Source organism: Ammodytes marinus (assembly GCF_949987685.1).
Source record: "Ammodytes marinus genome assembly, chromosome: 14".
Classification (NCBI taxonomy): domain Eukaryota; kingdom Metazoa; phylum Chordata; class Actinopteri; order Uranoscopiformes; family Ammodytidae; genus Ammodytes; species Ammodytes marinus.
The window spans coordinates 22,284,774-22,303,138 of NC_137218.1; the positions used below are offsets into that span (position 1 = coordinate 22,284,774).

The 18,365-nt window shown below is 42.5% G+C and overlaps 1 protein-coding gene across 4 annotated transcripts in view; it reads left to right on the forward strand.

Moving 5' to 3' along the window:
- The window catches only part of abr (ABR activator of RhoGEF and GTPase), a 139,595-nt gene that overhangs the window by 93,840 nt on the left and 27,390 nt on the right, over positions 1 to 18,365 (forward strand). For all 4 annotated transcript variants that reach the window (XM_080040779.1, XM_080040775.1, XM_080040776.1 and 1 more), the window contains 3 exons: positions 1,031 to 1,105; positions 6,524 to 6,621; positions 6,717 to 6,848. In XM_080040779.1, the coding sequence (XP_079896905.1) occupies positions 1,031 to 1,105; positions 6,524 to 6,621; positions 6,717 to 6,848 (305 nt within the window). The remainder of the gene's footprint in view (positions 1 to 1,030; positions 1,106 to 6,523; positions 6,622 to 6,716; positions 6,849 to 18,365) is intronic.

Here is an 18,365-nt window from a genome sequence, read left to right on the forward strand (position 1 = left end):
CAGTCATAGTTTATTTACCAGGAAACAGCCATGGCTTCACAGGTCTCAACCAAAGCAAGAGTGTATCCCCTCGCTGTGCCTGTAGGCAGGATAAAGTGGGGGGGGGGGGGGTATATCAGGCCACCCAACAAACGTCCACTCACCAGTCTCCAGTTATTATGGCAGCAGACTGTGCTTGTTGATGCGAGGTCTGATACCGATCTGACAAAAGGGTTGTTCTAACAGTTAGTTTTCACTCAGGTCCTCCAATAAGTTATTTTCCTCCTCAACCATTTTCTGGATCTTTGTTTTCAAGTCTTGGCCGATGTCATCCGAGTCACTTCCTCAAACATACATTGGTAACTGGCCTTTGTAAGGGGTGAGAACAGTGTAATGATAAGTGTATCCACAGTCTTGGACCACCCATCCTGAAATGAATAAAAAAGCACACCAAAACCCCTCGCTGATTTGTTGATTAGTCATTGTTAAAGACTTCCAAATGCTTTTAGACATTGAGGTGAAAAACAAAGCTACAAAGAGTTTAATGAGCGAAACAATAGAACTAATGCAAAACACTGTCAGTGCTGGTATAAGAGGACAAAAGAGGGAATGGTTTGATATTAAGTTAGACGCTGAATAAACGTCTTTCTAAAGCAAAGCACTCTATCACTAATGTGAGAGGCAGTTAATGGGATTTGACAGACATGGAGATATTAGACAAAGTATTAGTATAGCATACAATAGGTGGTAAATGGACTTGCATAAAGACCAATGTAGAAGTTGCTGTGCCATATTATTCCAATACAAATTAAATCATCATATCTGCTGCAGAACTGTGAATGTAATGACAAGACAAGATGTAGTGCTTGATAGTTGGTTTCTGTTTTCCCAGAACCAGGAATCTCTCAAAGGTCCTAATTACTTTGAACTTTTTACATTTGCATCATTTTATGCTCAAAAACTCTCTCATTCTGAATGACTCTTAAACACAGTACGTCACCATGTTTACACAAGGCGGTGGTACTAACGGCTCTGTCTGCTTGTTTTCCAGATGAGGAGACTCCTGGCCTGTACGGCTTTCTGCATGTGATCGTCCACTCGGCCAAAGGCTTCAAGGACTCAGCCAGTAAGTCGGACAGAAAAAAAGCATTCTAACATTTTTTTTCTTCCCCATTGGTCACACTCTCTGGCTGAGCATCCTCTCACACATAGCTGCTGTGCATATAGGCATCTGCCAGCAAAACACATGATACACTCCATCACTGCAGTCTGCACATAGCACACTTTCCATCGTACCGTGGCCCAGTACAGGGGATGGCCAGATGGATGGATGAAGGATAAGAGCACAGAGGATGGAAGGAGAGAGAAAGAGAGTCTCAGGGGAGGAGTGGAAGCCACAGTGGAATGTCTCTGGTTGTTTTTATGTAGCAAACATCACAGATGACTCTGAAACAGTCAAGGGAATCACAAAGGAAAAAGGAGAGAACGCCTGAAATCAGGCACAGCGGGCGAGAACACTTTTGGAATCGAGCTGCAGGCAAAAATAATGCCAGTTGTGATACTGCCTACCTTACACAAATTATCCTTTGTATAACAAGTGCAGATGCGTTTGTGTGTTTTGATTGTCGGTTAAGTGTGTCTCTGGCAGGCCTGTGTCGTTTCAGGCGTCAGTAGTGGACAGCTGGTGCTGCGGGACACTTTGTGCCCTGTGACACAATCACAAGTTAAACTATCTGGAACAAAAAGACAGAAGATGAAGAAATGTGATTTTCCTCAGTTTCCATGACAGCGTTTGGAATGTGAAAGCGGGGCCCGCTAGAATTTCCCGGGTAATGGATCGGAAAGCTTTCTCCTCTGAAAGCCTGTTTGATCCTCAACGGAGTGTGGAAAGATGAAAGCTTTAAAAATGGTGTGTGTGTGTGTGTCTGCGTTTGTGTGTGTAGAGGGATGTAAGGTAGCTCCACTGATACAGTTTTATTTTCAGTGAGGTATAAGAGAGCCAGGGTGGGGCATGCAAGCCATGGAGGTAGTGCGGTGTAGATGATGTGTTGTTGCCTTGAAGAGTCACTCTGTAAGTGATGATGATGATGGCCAGTACGGAAGTGTTTATCCTTTTAAATGAATTAATGGACAAAGCGTTGTTGTAGCTGGTGTAATCATTCAAATAAACTAAATAAAATGTCCCCTCAGTGGGGTCAGAAGTTAATTCAATCCTGAGTGCCTGGTAGTAGTGGAGAGTGAATGCTGTTTAACCAACTCTCAACATCTGAAGTAGCATTTATTTACACTCATCCCGTGGGTTGTTTATGCAGAGTTTACACTAGTTCAAATCCTTTCTCACACTTTTGCGAGTTTTCACGTCTGTGATTAAGAGCCAAATACCAGCTGCAGACACAGTCCACCACGCTGCCACCAGACACCTATATTTTGAGTTCAGGACTGTGCTGTGTGTGTGTGGATATGTGGGTAGTTAAATGTCTATAAGTGGGAGTATACTGGCTGCATCCTTAATCATTATTTCGTCTTGTATTGCATTAACAATCACTCCATACTTTGAATCACATTAAAATACTGACTCGTTATTGCACTGAAGGTTAAATGTATGATAGACAGTTGTATCAGGAGTGTTTTTTTTACCCGTTACACAAATAGTTAGAGTCCTGATCATGAAACAGGTCCATAGCGCAGATCGGATGTTTTGCAAACACCCCGTAGATTTGATAGGGAGACATTGTGTTCAAAATACTGCGTCTGCTACGTGTTTCATTCCCTCCAATACCACTAATTAGTCAAATCACACCATTTCCTCCAGATGTAGCTTAACGATGGGATCAAATTTGCCTTTTTTATGTCCATGTTGTGCGGCGATGGTGTTGTTCTGTAATTCAGCCTGTGTGTTCGAAGGTACCATGTGGTTTCAGTTGCATTGTTGATGTCTCCTTTCGCCGTCTCTGCTTAAAACATTTCTCATTGCCTTGTGTTCATCTGCGCTCCGTACAAGCATTATTTCGCTCTTTTGCATAACAGTGTGTTTGTAGAGTAGACCTATCTGCTTTCTGCTGATGCAGATGGTAATTATTATCATATTAGAATCCAAATGTGTAATGACTGGAAATTACAGTCATCATTCAGTGGTTCAACTTGTTAACTAGAAGTCTAATCATCATCGGCATCAGACCCATTATGTTCCCTTTAGTTCTAGAATTTCTTATTGAAGCTGTGTTATTTATGTCAGATTAAGTTTTTTACCTCAACCCCCACCCCTCCACCCGTTGGGAAAGGCTTGAAAATTCAGCCCAGGGCAAAGTTGTCAAAACTGGGTCATAGAGGAAGGAACTGGAAATCTAGCATCTCCCAAAAACTCTGTTAGAAAGAGATTCATTGGAAAACATGAGCTAGAAGAAAGGTGCAAAACATGTTCCCTTTGTTCTTGGTTTATTTTGGTGTATGTGCGAACAACAAGTGCATTGATTCCATTATCTGTACGCAACATCTGCTGTGTATTTACCATATAGAAAGAGTCTGTATAGATCTAACTTGAGCCGCAACGGTTTTTCAAATGACTAAGGCATTTCAAGTGAGCTACAGCAATCGGCAGTTAATTGCCTGATGCCAATAATGGTTTAATAATGTGGTTACCACACAAATGAAAGGTCTATAACAAGATCATGTTTGTAACTCAAAGCAACAGTCACTCGCCACTGTTCCCATAAAAATGGAATGAAATCAAACTGCCCTAAGTGTTCGCATGTTATCATGACTTCTGCATGTAATCAAAACCAGCCATTGGCTCTGCACATTGCCCTTCAATGTCCGCCACGCTTTTATTAGCTTTTGTCCTTCTGGATTCTATGAGAGCTATTAGATTAAGACTATTGTTTCCTTATGTGTTTCTCTTTAGAAGAACATTTTCACCTGAAGCCTTAAAGCCAAACACACAGACAGTTAGTCGTTGTGGTGGCCCGGGAGTCGTAGCTGCCGAGACACTGATTGGTTTAAGTGATTATCACTTGTGTCCTAATTCTGTGAACTCTCAGTTTGACCCAGCCTTCAACAGGGCCTCGGGCAAAGATTAGCCCTCCTGTATGTGAACACACAGCACGAGGGCTGCAGGCCTCTGTTGATTGAGATGGAAAAGGATGGTATCCATTAACCCCTGCCTTAAGGAGTCAGAGACCCCACGCTGACCAATTTATCCCCCTCCTCATACTCTGAGCCTGATGGTGACCTGCCAGGGAAATTAAAACTCATGGAGTTGCAAGGCCTCTTTTATGTCCTACTTCTCAAAGCCCTCCTGGATCCACTGCGGACACACACACACACACACACACACACACACACACACACACACACACACACACACACACACACACACACATACACACACACACAAGCGCTCTGTCTGGCCTTGTTTGAATTTGAGGTCTGTGCACATAAACCCATTTCAGATGGAGAGGAAATCGACTTCCAGAGAAAAGTGGGAGCCGCTCAGGACTATGAATACACTGTCCTCTTTCTGTTTATAGATCAAAAAGAGAAGGTTTGCCTCAAACAAATTACATTACTTTTTTCTAACACAAAAAAAAACTACAGAACTGAATTGCAAATTTCCTGGATCAGTTTTGATGCCTCAAAAATGTCCCATGTTTTCAATGAAGCAGACTGACATGCAGTATGTGCATTTTAACAGTGTCAGATGTCGAGCCAGAGTTGACGGCCACGAGCTATAATGCTTCCCTATGCAGCGGAAGCGTACAATAACTCCTTCATTTCATAAATGTCCCTCCCGGATGGTCACAGTGAATTCCCCTCCACTGAACTTCCCTCGTAGCACCGCTGCAGCTAATCTCTTCCTCATTGGAAGCAATTATGCCAGAGCCTTTCAGGATGCTGAGAAAACAAACAAAGAAGGAATGAAACCAGATGCAATGAATCTACATTATACAATATTCAGTGACGGTTTCTATGGCGAAATACGTGAATGTTTGCTGCAGTCTGAGCTCACCGAGGTAGTGTCTTGTCTGGTATCTTTCCATCGTGTTTAAGGTGGAGTCAGTGATTCTGTAGAATGCTTGTCTAAATCAGTACATATCTCCTTACAATCCACTACCTGTACGTACTGTATGGTGTTAATAAACAGCCTAGGTTCTGTAAACTGGTATGTGTTTACATATACCAGTTTACAGAACTGGTAAGGGTAATGGTGAAGGGAGCCCACTGTAGCAAGCAACATGCCTTGTTTACAGAGCCTAGGCTGTGCATTAACACTGGATTTACACCAACTTTAACTAAAGCACAGGCCAGGCTTATGTTTTTGATGTTGCTGTGTTAACATATTCTGTGTCCTTCTCCGAGTGTGTGTTTATGTATATGAGATTCGAACAGCCCCCCCACTTACACACACACACAAACACACGCACACACACACTTCTGTCTCCGACGGCCTCAACACAATCTGGTTGACTCTCCTGGTGAAAGGTCGATCACTACATCCATCCATCCATCCATCCATCCATCATACTGTCAGAGTGAGGTAAACCCCAGGGACCAGGTCCGGGCCGAGGGGACGTTCTATAGACACGTTTACAGACAGCCCGTAGCGCTGTCTGCAGGAATGGCTACAGCAGCATTTAAAGGAACACATTAACAGACTTAATTGCGTCGTGTAAGAACTGAGTGTGGGCCGGTCCCAGGGGAGAGAATGTCCTGGTACTCGGATGCAGAGAGTGGAGTGTGTGTGTGGGGGGGTTCGCTGGTGCCATACGCATACACACAGACAGGAGATTGATGTCTCGTCTACTGGCAAACTTCAACATATTGACAATTTAAAGGGCTATTTCACTTTGATGGAGCATAACCTTTTTTGATCTTTTAAGTGTGTATTCATTACTGTCAGTGTGGAAAAACTAAACAAATTCTACTTTCAAACATTTCTACTTGAAAATGAGTGGAGGTGTGGATAGTACCGCACTTTTGAAGAAGGAATTGTATCTGTTATTATCAATATTTTAACTGCTGCTGAACTTTGATGGAGATATGCATAAACCGACATTTAATAGACCAGACATTTAATGGATTAACCGAGAAAAATAATTAGAAGGAAATGGTTGAAGATGAAAAATATTAGTTCCAGCCCTACTTGAGTCATAATTAATTAAAAACCATGACTTAAATGTCGGGAAAGTAATTAACAAGAAGTACTGCTCGCCCGTAATTATGTTCACCTTCAATTAAAAAAGCATTATCTCCGTGAGATGACATCATTACCCACTAAGAGTCTGCTTTAAGGGCTGTAATAACTTTCTAATGGCTGGACCTTTTATTAGATGATAAAAATGTGGTAAACAGAGGCGTGTAATTTGACTCCACGGTGATACATAGTAAATGTTTCCTAAACACACTTATCATATCTCGTAAAATTACAGACGGGGCACGTTGAAATGAAAAAGCAGGCAATAAACCTTTTTGGTGGTCTATATGTTTTTTTTAATATGTATATTTTTCTTATGAAATGGATATGTCTACCTTCTGTGCTTCCTCCTAGATTTATACTGCACCCTTGAAGTGGACTCGTATGGATACTTTGTCAGCAAGGCCAAGACCCGGGTCTTCAGGGACACCACAGAGCCATCGTGGAATGAAGTCAGTCCCCAAAACATCTCCGTCTCTCCATTTTTTCTTTTTGTCTCTGTGCAATTGCAAATATTCAATTCCCCATATCTCTACCCATTGTTTAGGAGTTTGAGATTGAGCTGGAGGGCTCCCAGTACCTGCGCATTCTGTGCTACGAGAAGTGTTACGACAGAGGCATGCTCAACAAGGACGACAACGAGATCGTAGACAAGATCATGGGGAAAGGACAAGTCCAGGTAAGAGGACAGCTAACTGACGGGCCTTTACACAAACTAAACCATCCACAAAGAGAGAGACGTCTGTTTTCCTCATGGGGGGACATTTCCCCAACATGTGACTGACTCATTTTAATTAGCTGTCTGCCCTTTGCTGCGCACAATGCAGTGGTTTTGTCTAGATGGCCTCTGTTGACGCTGACGGGATTAACAGTCTGAAAGAAAGTTTATATTTATTTACGGGGGGGGTTTCCCCATGTCTTGTTGTGAGAAACGTTCCTATGAAGAAATCCCTTTCAGTCTTGTTAATTAGATCCTGCAGCCGACACAGTGGAATCTGTGGCTTTCACGCTATCAAAGACTGTTCTCCACTCTCTGTGTTGTTGTTAAGGGCTTTGCAGAGGCAGCCTACAATGACTGGAGTCATATTTCCATTTTTTCCTGAACTTCTTTGGAAAATGTGTGTTGGTCAAGTGAACATTGACTCCACTCATTCACTATACAATTGAGTCCCACTCCAGCTGTTGGAGCCTCTTCCTCTATAATCATACATTCAGGTCAACACTGAGGGCTTTGAGCTGCTCTTATCATCACTTAATGTCCTCATGTTTCTCTCAATTGCTCATCCTGTGTCAGTGCCAGAGGTGGACTTTGTAGAAGGTTATTGTTGAGCCTGTTGCTGAAACTATTGAACTCTCCGAAGTTAACCAAAGGTATTTCACTCATTTAAGTTTTTTTTTATTCGTAGAAAAGAGTTCTAGTCGTCCCTGGTAAAAGCAGCAGCAGTGACAGAGTTGCACTGCGTATACAAATCTCCTGTCTATCATAGAGAGAAAGTGGGGCAAACATGAATCACTCACGTAACATCCCTTTTTAAAGGGGAAGGATGCCTCTCAAACATCTGTGAAGCTTGTGTTTTCGAGTGGGTGTGTGTCTCTTGTTGAATGTCTTTCAAATAGGCTTTGAATGGAAAAAAAACACCCACAACATATTTGTTGCTGCATTTCTCACTCTGTTTGATGTTTTGTGTCCTTGAGTGTTGCCTATGAGTTCCTTTTTAAAGACCAGTTTGGAATAAACGCAGTATACTCATCTCTTCATCCACTTGCATCTTAATGTGGCATTGGATTTATTCTTAGTATGACCTTGGATGTTAAAAAAAAAAAAAAAAAATATTTGGTTAACGTGTACTGTGTTGAGATGATGGATCGTAACCAGTCAACCTTTGCCTCTGAGTGTAGTGTGGTAGAAAGTCATTTAACCTCACCTTGCCTTGCCTGAGTGACTGGGTTAATTAGGGGAGGATTAATGAGATCATTCAAATAAAGCTCAAGCATGCGTGTTTGTTAAAAAAAAGAAAAGAAAAAATAAAGATGTATGTATAAGTGTATACACAGAGTCAATTGCTAAGGCAGAAAAGGGACTTTCTCACAATTAATACAGTTAGATAGTTGGTTATATGGCCCTCGTCAGTTGTAACAGAGAATATACCTTAATCCCCAGATTCAAGCAGAGCTACATAGATGAGTACTTTCCCATTTAATTTCCTTGACTTGAGTTTTCAGTGGTTCATCACTGATTCAGCGTTGAGTCTTACGTGGCAGTACAAACCCAACCCTCTCTGGTATGGCTGCCAGTCAGAGACACACACTGCTGATGCTGGGAACCTCCACTTCCAGCCAACAACAGCCAAAAAAACCAAATAAATACAGCTGACTCTCTGTGAGAAGGGGAAAACAGAGAGAGGGGTAGATATGGAGAGAGAGAGGGAATGGCATGTTCTATCCAAGACTGTTAAGAGAGGCTGTGTGTGTGTGTGTGTGTGTGTGTGTGTGTGTGTGTGTGTGTGTGTGTGTGTGTGTGTGTGTGTGTGTGTGTGTGTGTGTGTGTGTGTGTGTGTGTGTGTGTGTGTGTGTGTGTGTGTGTGTGTGTGTGTGTGTGTGTGTGTGTGTGTGTGTGTACGTGTGTGTGTGTACAATAAGAGTAGGTTGATGGGATTGTGGGTGTGTGTACTGTAGTGTAAAGAGAAAGAAGTGAACATTCTTGATGGAGAACCTTGTATCCACTGATTGAATCAAATGTGTAGAGCGAGAACGATAAGTCAATAAAGTTATTAAATGATCAAGACTAATTGAATTTGAAAATTGTAATAATCAAAAATGTTTTAGTCAAATGTAAAATAATATGTACTGGTTCCAGCTTTGTATAGATCCAAAGCTTTTCTATTTGTTACATGGTGGTTAACTAAATGTTTTGGTCCAATATATGGTAAAATATCACAGGCATTTCTAACTATTTCTGACGTTTATAGACAAAACACTTCATCCATACATTGAGAAAATCATCGGCAGGTTAATCAATAGTGCAAATAAGTGTGAGTTGCAGCCCTACAGCTGTGCTTCAGATAAAAATTATACTGTATATCAGTGATGACAGTCCAGGGTTATGGTGGTTAAGCAGAAATGACAAATCTATAATCAATGAACTTAGAAATGTTTTGTTATGCAAGGTAAACATAACCACCAAATTGAACTTCTGCTCACTTCTGCCTGGTTGTAGTTTAGGTCTATCGTCACTAAAATCTGGCAAAAATCCTGTGTAAAGAGTATTCTATATGACTGCAAAATGTTTATGTACGGTTAAGAGACATGGTAGGACTTACTGTATGTTTCATCACTTAACGCAGATATCTCATGTCATATCATGTGCATATGGCAGCCAAGGAACATAAGTATTGCACATTTTTATGTAAGGAATTAGCCAGAGGGATCATCAGTCTACTGTAGAATGCAGAGTGCATACTGAAAGAGACTTTCACTTGGACCCACACTGTTTGCTTTTCCTGGTGAAGCTGAGTTTAGAAGGAGCCTTCCAGTGTTTTGCTTTCCTCTCCGGGGACCCTGTGATTTATTTAACAAGCTTGAGGAATACTGACTGACCATATATGGGCATATTTGGCTGGAAGTTTCCTTTCATTACCCACTGCTTTTACTTCACTTTGTTACTGATGAGAAAGTCCATCGGCTCCATCATCAGAAGATGTTGTGATTCTTCTTGGACGGTGGCCCAAAACACCCTGCAGGCATTTTAGTCAATGCAGTGTTTTTCCTGCAGTATTATGGTATGCTTTTTTTTTTTGGGCAGGAGGTATATTGTTTATGATGTGCGCCAGTGAGCATGTGCACACACATCCGCAAGCACTGGGGAAGGAGTAAGCATAAGAGAAAAAGGCAACAGTAGCACACTCATGTTCGGCTTGATTGAGTGGTTCGTCCACTGGCGAAAAATAGCAGCGTTTATTTCCAGCCCTTCACCCAGCTGATGTCCCCTAGAGCAGATCACTTTTGATCTCTGAGGTCATGTTGCTAATCCTCCATTAAACGGAAACAATGTCAGGGTTATACTCCCCCCCACCCCCCGTCTATTAAACTGACAAACACAAATGGATTCTCACATGTCTAAATGTAGGCGATTTCGGAAATAATTTATCAGTGTCAGCACCCCAAAGTTGCCTGTGAAAGAAAAGCCCCTGTCATTTCTTTGGCATGTTGTCAATGGTATGTTTTGTTCTGGCAAAACAAATATTTTAAACACATGGCATGACCTCTATTAAAAATGCTGCCAGACATTGACGCTAGATTCTGGGAGCTCCAATAGGGAGACAGTTTTTTGATTACAAACCCTGCAGGCTTAGATTAGATTTCTGATAATATCTCCTTGTCGGCGTTACGCTTCACAAATCTGATAAATGTGTGTAGTCTTGCTAGAAAGGGACAGTAAGTCCTGAGCTCATTACCAACAGAAAGTGAAAACAATCTCCTGGTCTGTGACTCATCGGAGCGCTCTGCGAGTTCTACCAACTGACCCTTATGTGTCGCCTGCACTGCGGCTTGCAAGTTTTGTCTTTAGAGGACGAGTTATGTAATATTTAGGTAACCATCTCCAGCTATTTGTGTAGCAAAAAAACAAACACCATATCACCCAGCGTCAGCAATGCTTTCATGTGGCTACCCCGGCCCCTCGTTCACCCAATCCCAGAATCCCCCTGGGCTCTTTTAAGATCTTTTCATATCAGGGGAAGAGTGTGTTCTCTGAAACACCCAGCAGCACCTTCAGACGTTTTAGTATTTCTCTATCTGCAATCTCACTGTTGAGGAATGGTTGTAAAGAGAAAAATGTTATTCCACTGTAAGTAATGTCCCTTTCTCAAGGCCCTATATTAATCTTGAGGTTGAGGTTGTTATTTAAGAGCAGAGGTTATCAAAGTAGAAGGTGAAACGGGCAGGTGAGGGAACATACAACAGTAATTTGGTTATCGTAGTTTAGCTATTAGCAGTGACTGTGACACACAGGTCAAGGAGACAATCACATTACTTTCAAACCCTTTGCCTGATTGCAGCAGTTTGCATCAGCAGCACATTTTAGTTGTTCAGAGTCTTATCACTTAAGATATCACGACCCGCACCACACTGTGATGCACTGGATGTCACCTTCACAGTGTTGCATATTTCATACTCTGTGGGACTCCATGTTCTCTGCAGTGTCCTGTCTTAGTACATAACTCATTGTTGAAGCCACATCTAATGAGCCTGTTATTTTCTAATGAGTAATGTAACATTTCCAGTAACAACCTCAACCTCTCAACCTTCCCCTTCCCATCATCCCTCTGCCCTAGGTGTTGTTTTTATTGGTTAGATTTTTGGGGTGAGCTCATGTCAACTCCCCCCCCCCCTATTGTAGCAGTGTTACATGGCCTCAATAAGCAGTAACCGGATAGTTTTTGAACAGCTTCCCGGATAATGGGTCCCAGACAAGTTGAAGCATTGCAAAGTGAAGGGGGCAGTGAACCAGCTTGTTCCTGGCAGGTCTGTGAAGCCGAGGAGCTGGTCAGGGGGTGCACGCATTAGCCGGGAGTTACTGTAAAAGTAAAACGGGTGCACAGGGGTTGTAAAGTTTTAGGACGAGCATCTATCTGCACTCTCAGTCCCACTTAGAAGCCAAAGCGCCTTCCTCTCTACTTGAAGCATTAGATGCAAAGTTTGACTTTGACATGCTACGTGACGGGTTTATTGGTGAAAGTGCTGCTGTTTGGGCTTTTAGTAGACGGGCCATCTGGAGAATTGGTGGTGAAGCATGATGAGTGTGGGCCAGTGGCACTCAGCCACTACAGAAAGTGCAGGCCTCAAACTCTTGATTTAATCTCCCCAGTACTCGATCAATCTCCAAGCATCATGCCAACATCAGGCTGTCATCAGAATGAAATGTAGCTTGGTCAATGCATTTAGTAATATGTTCGGCATGAATGAAGAGTGACGAAAGGTTCATTAGAAAAAGAAGGAAAGTATTTTGGAGCAGATGAGGAATTTGGCACGTCAAAATCTCATAAAGATTATTGGATTCCAAATATTTAACGGTCAGCTTAAGAAAACTGATGCAGTGTAGCACATAATCAACACTGACTGGAGCAAAATAATGTTTTCCCTCTTTTGCCCTTCATTGAAACTGTGCCAAGGACTCCCAAGTGTTTTCTTGTAATTTCAGTTAAAAAATGTCCTGCTTCTGGGGCTTGCAGGGTGGTGGTATAACATGTTGTATTTTTAATTTTAGCTCAATGATGTGTGTGTGTGTGTGTGTGTGTGTGTGTGTGTGTGTGTGTGTGTGTGTGTGTGTGTGTGTGTGTGTGTGTGTGTGTGTGTGTGTGTGTGTGTGTGTGTGTGTGTGTGTGTGTGTGTGTGTGTGTGTGTGTGTGTGTGTGTGTGTGTGTGTGTGTGTGTGTGTGTGTGTGTGTGTGTGTGTGTGTGTGTGTGTGTGTGTGTGTGTGTGTCTAGTCTCATAGCTGGTGTCGTTTATTTTTCTTTGTGCCTCCTGTCATTTAGGGCTGTGATCTGTCATGTTTATACCTAACACACCCCTTGCAGCCCCACACATAGGCGAACACACACACACACACACACACATGCACAAAAACACAGCTGTCAACGACATTAACAGATGGGGTTCTGCTGTGTGTGTTCTGCCCCCCTGGGGACAAACCAGACTCACACACACAAAAATGGGCGATGGGCTAATGCATTGTAAATGATATCAATAACTTCAGCCTGCTACATACCTGGTGTTTATTAGCTTTCGTCTCCTTTGTCTGGTGCGTGCGTGTGTGTGTGTGTGTGCGTGTTTTGAGGAAGGGCTGTAACAACCATTGTGCAATTCCTCATTGGCCCTTTTCCTCCTAAAACCGACTTTTATTCCAAAGGTTTTATGTTATTTTTTCCACCCATGTTTTTTAATGAAGCTCATACTTCATTGGCTGTCTGTGTTGGAGCATATGGTGATTTTTTTCTTATTGATGAGTCCCAATTAAGCTGACTTCCTCATCCGACGTTCCTTGATCAGTGGAGCTGATAGCAGCGTTTTGATGGATTGGAAGTCATTCCTGTCATCTTCCCACAAAGAAGCTCCTCCATCACAACCCTCACTCAGACAGCCTTTGTTCCCACTAACATCATCCACTCCCTGCCACTTGGGATATGCGTGCCCTAAATAGCGACATGCATGCACTCCTGTAAGCAGTCTTAAGAACATGAAAACGTGCAGAATCCCACTTTCTTGGAATAGGAGAAACCCCTGATCTGCCAAACCTAGTTTGTCTTTGAGTGTGGAGACAAAACAGACACATTTGATCTCCATTTGTCTTCCAGTTTGATGCTTTTGTCTGGGTTTCTTCTTGGAATCAAATCTTCTAGTCTGAGAGGCAGAGGCAAGGGGAATTTTAATGTTTTGTTAAAAAGCTGTCTATTAATAAACAAGATGGCAGCAAAACCAAAAGTTGGACCGTCCTCAACTTGTAAACAGTCGTGTACCTTATAGTCTGACAACGGGCGACATGTGCATGGACATCAGTGGAATGATGTTGATGTTAACCATGTAGAGCAAGTAGCCTAAATACATTTGTGTTCCTTGAAAGAGTTGGTTACACTTAAAGCCCTGACCAAATTATTGGAGAAGCTGGAAAACACACTTAAGCTATATCTTAAGGAATGTCTGTATCATGAGAATCTATCCAATAGTTATTAAGACATTCATGAAAAGCAAAAACTGCCTTCAATGTCTGTACAAAGTTGAACAACCTTCCATTCAATAGTACTTGACATATTTCAGTCAGGCTTGAAGTGGACCAACTGACGGGCTCATATTTCCCTAGAGCCAAACTGCTTATGAAACATTATTTATTTCAGCTTTTTTGAAGTGATGACATTTTTTTTTGCTCAATTCTGAATCTCTCCAGTTATGATTAAAGGGATGCTAGAACTGCTTCAAACTTTAGCTGCCGGACTGCAAGTCGGAGGCATTGGACGGACTCTTGGTTTCCAGCCAATGATAAGGAGAAAACTGTGAACTGTGTAGGAAGAACAAAGCAGAAGCGCTTTGCAGTAGTTAGATGGCTGTCCCCATGAAAGTCAGAATACTAAAGGACCATTTAAAGGCCAAAAAGGATCTCGATGTGTCCTTTTCCCTAGCAGCAGATAAAAACACACTGCTCTCCAATGGAAGATGTCGGAGCGCAAGCTGACTTGGTAATTGCTCATTATAACATTACATAATGTTTCAGGGAAGTGTAAACGATTGACAACAGATGTACCATTTCCTACCTTGAACATGCATATGCAGCACATGTGTAGGACGTTGTTAAGAGAGACAGGGAGGAGAGAGAGAGAGACAGAGGAGGAGGAAAGGGAGAGAGAGAGAGAAACAGGGAGGAGAGAGAGAGAGGAGGAGGAGAGGGAGAATAGGATCGAGAGCCCCAGATGGTGGCCAATTATGTGATTTAAAGTGAGAACAAAGGAGCCTCATCACAGCCGGAGAAATGAAATGCTCTCCAGAGAGAGGCTGTGAATCTCTCTACACATTTTAGCTCCGTCCCCATTGTCAGGGTTCAGAAATAATTGGAAACAGTATGAAGTGTGGGGGGGGGGGGGGGGGGGGAGAGCGAGCTTATACAAAGAGTGATATTTGAACACAGAGGCCGTGAATTTCTGTGCTCGGATAAAAACCGTGAGAGGTGATGAGAGCTTCACAGTTTAGACACAAGTTCAGAGTTTTCCAATTTGGCCAATCAGTTAACTCCTTTTGTTATGAACATTTCCCACTGCCTCTCGTATTGTCGCAGTGGCTATAGCTTTGGAGCCTAAGACTTGAAGATAAAATTGAGGCAAGTGCATAGAGTGCAGCGGTCATAAAGATTGACAAGTAGACTTTTTTTTTTTTTAACAATCCAACCTCTCCCTGTCAAATTGTCTCTTTACTGGGCTTAACGCAATCACCTCCTATCTAGTTTTAACTATAAGGTACTACTGCTAACAGACCAGAAAAGGCTGACAAAATGTTTTATTCAATATTGAAGAGAAATCCCCTCTTTCACATGAACAAAACCTTGTGTTGCTCTTTGTTACCAATCTCTGCATCAAAAAAAGTATTTCTTTCTTTGTATCCCGTAACATTCTAAAATTAAATTTATTTCCCCTTGGCCCAGGACAGTCAATCTTTTATCCCAAATTACATTCATACTTCACATTCACGCATTCCCTGGCTGCTCTCAAGCTGCAGATTTATAGACAACAGATGACCATGGGGGGAAAGAAGATTGGGCTCATCCCCTCTCAGTTCTGACTCTTGGGCAAAGCTCATTTCATGCTTGGCTCTGTGTGTGTGTGCCAGCGTACTAACTCATGGAGTGTCTCTTGGGTTCACCTCAGCTGTGGGTCTTGTCCCTGAGTGCCCTGTGTGTTCAAGTCTGCCTGGAGATGAGCCCTTTGTTTCTGACTGGCTCTCTTTGATCTACTACCAGGGTTTCCCATTTGTTTTACTTTGGTATCTAAATCTTTACGATATGAATTTCATAGAACACATCATCTTAAGTATCATTAGATCTTGTATGGTCTTAATGGTTTATGGGTGTAAAGCACTAGATAGTACATTCCTCTAAGTATAATTTATGTACTTTGAAAAAAAGCAATGGGTGCCTATATTATGCTTTCATTTGCTCAGAGGTTAAAAAAAACATTCTGTTTAAAGGAGCAGGTTGACATTTTGGGGAAATTCAGATGAGAGGATTGTGACCACTTTCGTATACCAGTAAGTGCATTTAATATGAAGCTCCAGCCAGACTTTTATTTTATCATCTCGATCCCTGCACAAAAGCGAATAAGCGCATTTCCCATCAATGTCAAACTATTCCTTTAAAGCAGCCATCTTTCCTCCTTTGTCCTTGGTGGAATGCCGTTCTTTTTCTTTCTTAATTACATTTCACATCGCTGCCCAGAACCGAGTCTCTGACCACCAGATGTGATTGTCTTTTTCATCCCCAAAGCTCCAGTGAGACCAGAATCCTCTCTCCCTTCTCCCCTTCCCTCGTGTTGTTGTTGCTGGCAGATCTGCGGCTCATATTAAAGTAAATGGGCCCTGGCAACACACTGTGTCCCAGCATGGAGAGCCCGTTCCTGTCTTTTCAAGTGGCCGGTCGGGGGCACCATGGCTTGTTCCCACAGCAGTGAGATGTGATGGATATACCCGCGTGGAGCTGACGTTTGCTCGGGGCTGCTTTTTGTTTTGAACCCCACACACACACACACTGCCCCATGGGAGCCTCGACAGTTATGGAGCTGTAGCGTTTACTCAAATGTCACATTGTTAAAATGCTCTGCTCGGCTGTTTGTTTAGAGGGGATGATTGTGCAGGAACCTCAATGCTTTCCATATGGCCATAGCTGGGCTCTGAGATTGAGCAAGTATGTGCCCACTGTGGTTCTGTCACTCACGGTACAGAACCATTGGAATTACAGTTATTGGCCTTGTGCTTTCTTATTTTGTGCTTAGTGTTTCAAGTAACAACACTTCAGCAGGTTCTGAAGTTCTTGTAGAAATTGTGAAGGTCACAGTTCAGGGTCCGCTATCAAACCATGTCTGTAGAACTTGTATAAAATGAGCTACTCGGTAAAACACTCAAGAAGGACGGATGGGGACTTGTGGTGCTAGCTTATCTCCTTGTTCATCCACCTCCTGTCTACTGTGTGGCGGTTTACTGTATAAACTGTCTCCACAGAAGCGTCCATAGGAATGTCTCTGGTAGTAGTATAGTGTGTCCGAGGGATTACTGGCATCCTGGTTTTCCATTCTAAAAGCTCAGGAGAATTTTTGAAAAACATCCCCGATCCAGTGACACATCTTCTTCCAGCAGAAGTGGATCACATATAATTATGTTTCCACAAAGTTAGGGGGCATTTCCCAACAAGCAAATGGTTTAGCCATCATTGTCATATTGCCTGTATTTTCCACTCACATATCCATTATACCGTCCACTGACATTCCTGCTGAAAAATCCAATACGTTTTGAAAGCTAAGCCCTCACCCCTGCTGTGTGCAAAAAGCTATGGGTGTTTTTGCGTGTCTGTGTACTCATTCCTTGGCTGCTCCTTGTCCTTGACCCACAGTCTTTGTTGAAATACGTGTGTGTGTGTGTGTGTGTGGGGGGGGGGGGGTGGGGTGTAGGTGTGTGTTTGCTAAAGTAAGCTGTCAGATCTGTCTTCATACGCTCTGCTTGCTCTGCCCTTCTCACACCCGTGAATGCATCCAGTGCTGCTGCTAGTTGCAAGTGAGTAAAGTAGAGTGTTTGTAGAAGAATGTTGGCTGATACCTAGTGGTTAGCATAGGTTTCCTCCACACCATATGAAAATGAAACGGTAGCCGACTCTTAATCAGTAGCTTGAGGTATTGCAGCTGTTATTTTGGGCTTTCTGCATGCAGTTAAGAGTGTTGTGGAGGCATCTGCAACCCATCTCTCGTAGGCATATACCTGTGTTATACCATGGGTGATTCAAGAGAGGAAGCCTCCAGCCAAAAACACACAGAGAAAAATTAGTGGACATGAAAACAGCTGGCGGCGGGAAATACAGTACACGTATAAATAGTGTTCTTCTTAGTGTTGTCAGGAGTTTACAAGTAAATGCAATGTCCCGAAAATAGAGCTTTTAACCTGCAGCCTTATCTAGACCGTGATCTTTAACCCTAATATAATCATGAGCTGAGGCACAGTGGAGAGAAATGTTGTATATGACATCCAGATTCTTATCCAAACATAGCAACAGACTAGGTCAGAAGTGAATAAACTGCATCATCCAGTGAGTGCATGATAGTTGATTATACTGTAACAGAAATGTGAATTTTTTGTTATCTCAATGATTTCTTTGGCTGTTCCACTGTGTCTTTTCTCCTGAGATGTTTGGGTTTGTATGGTCATGGCACCAACCTATACGTGCTTAACTGTTCCTTCTCCCGTCTTCACATCTTAGTTCTTTTGACCTTTCCATATTCCTTCCGCTCCACTTATCATAGTGGTTCAACATATCTCCATAATGCACAATAATCTGGGCGGCTTGTTGGTGTAATATTGCGATGACTTATGACTGATTTATTTTTAGCTTTATGTACAATATCTACACTCTGCAAACCCCCTCCTCAGCCTCCCTCAGTGGATCAAGTTTTCATA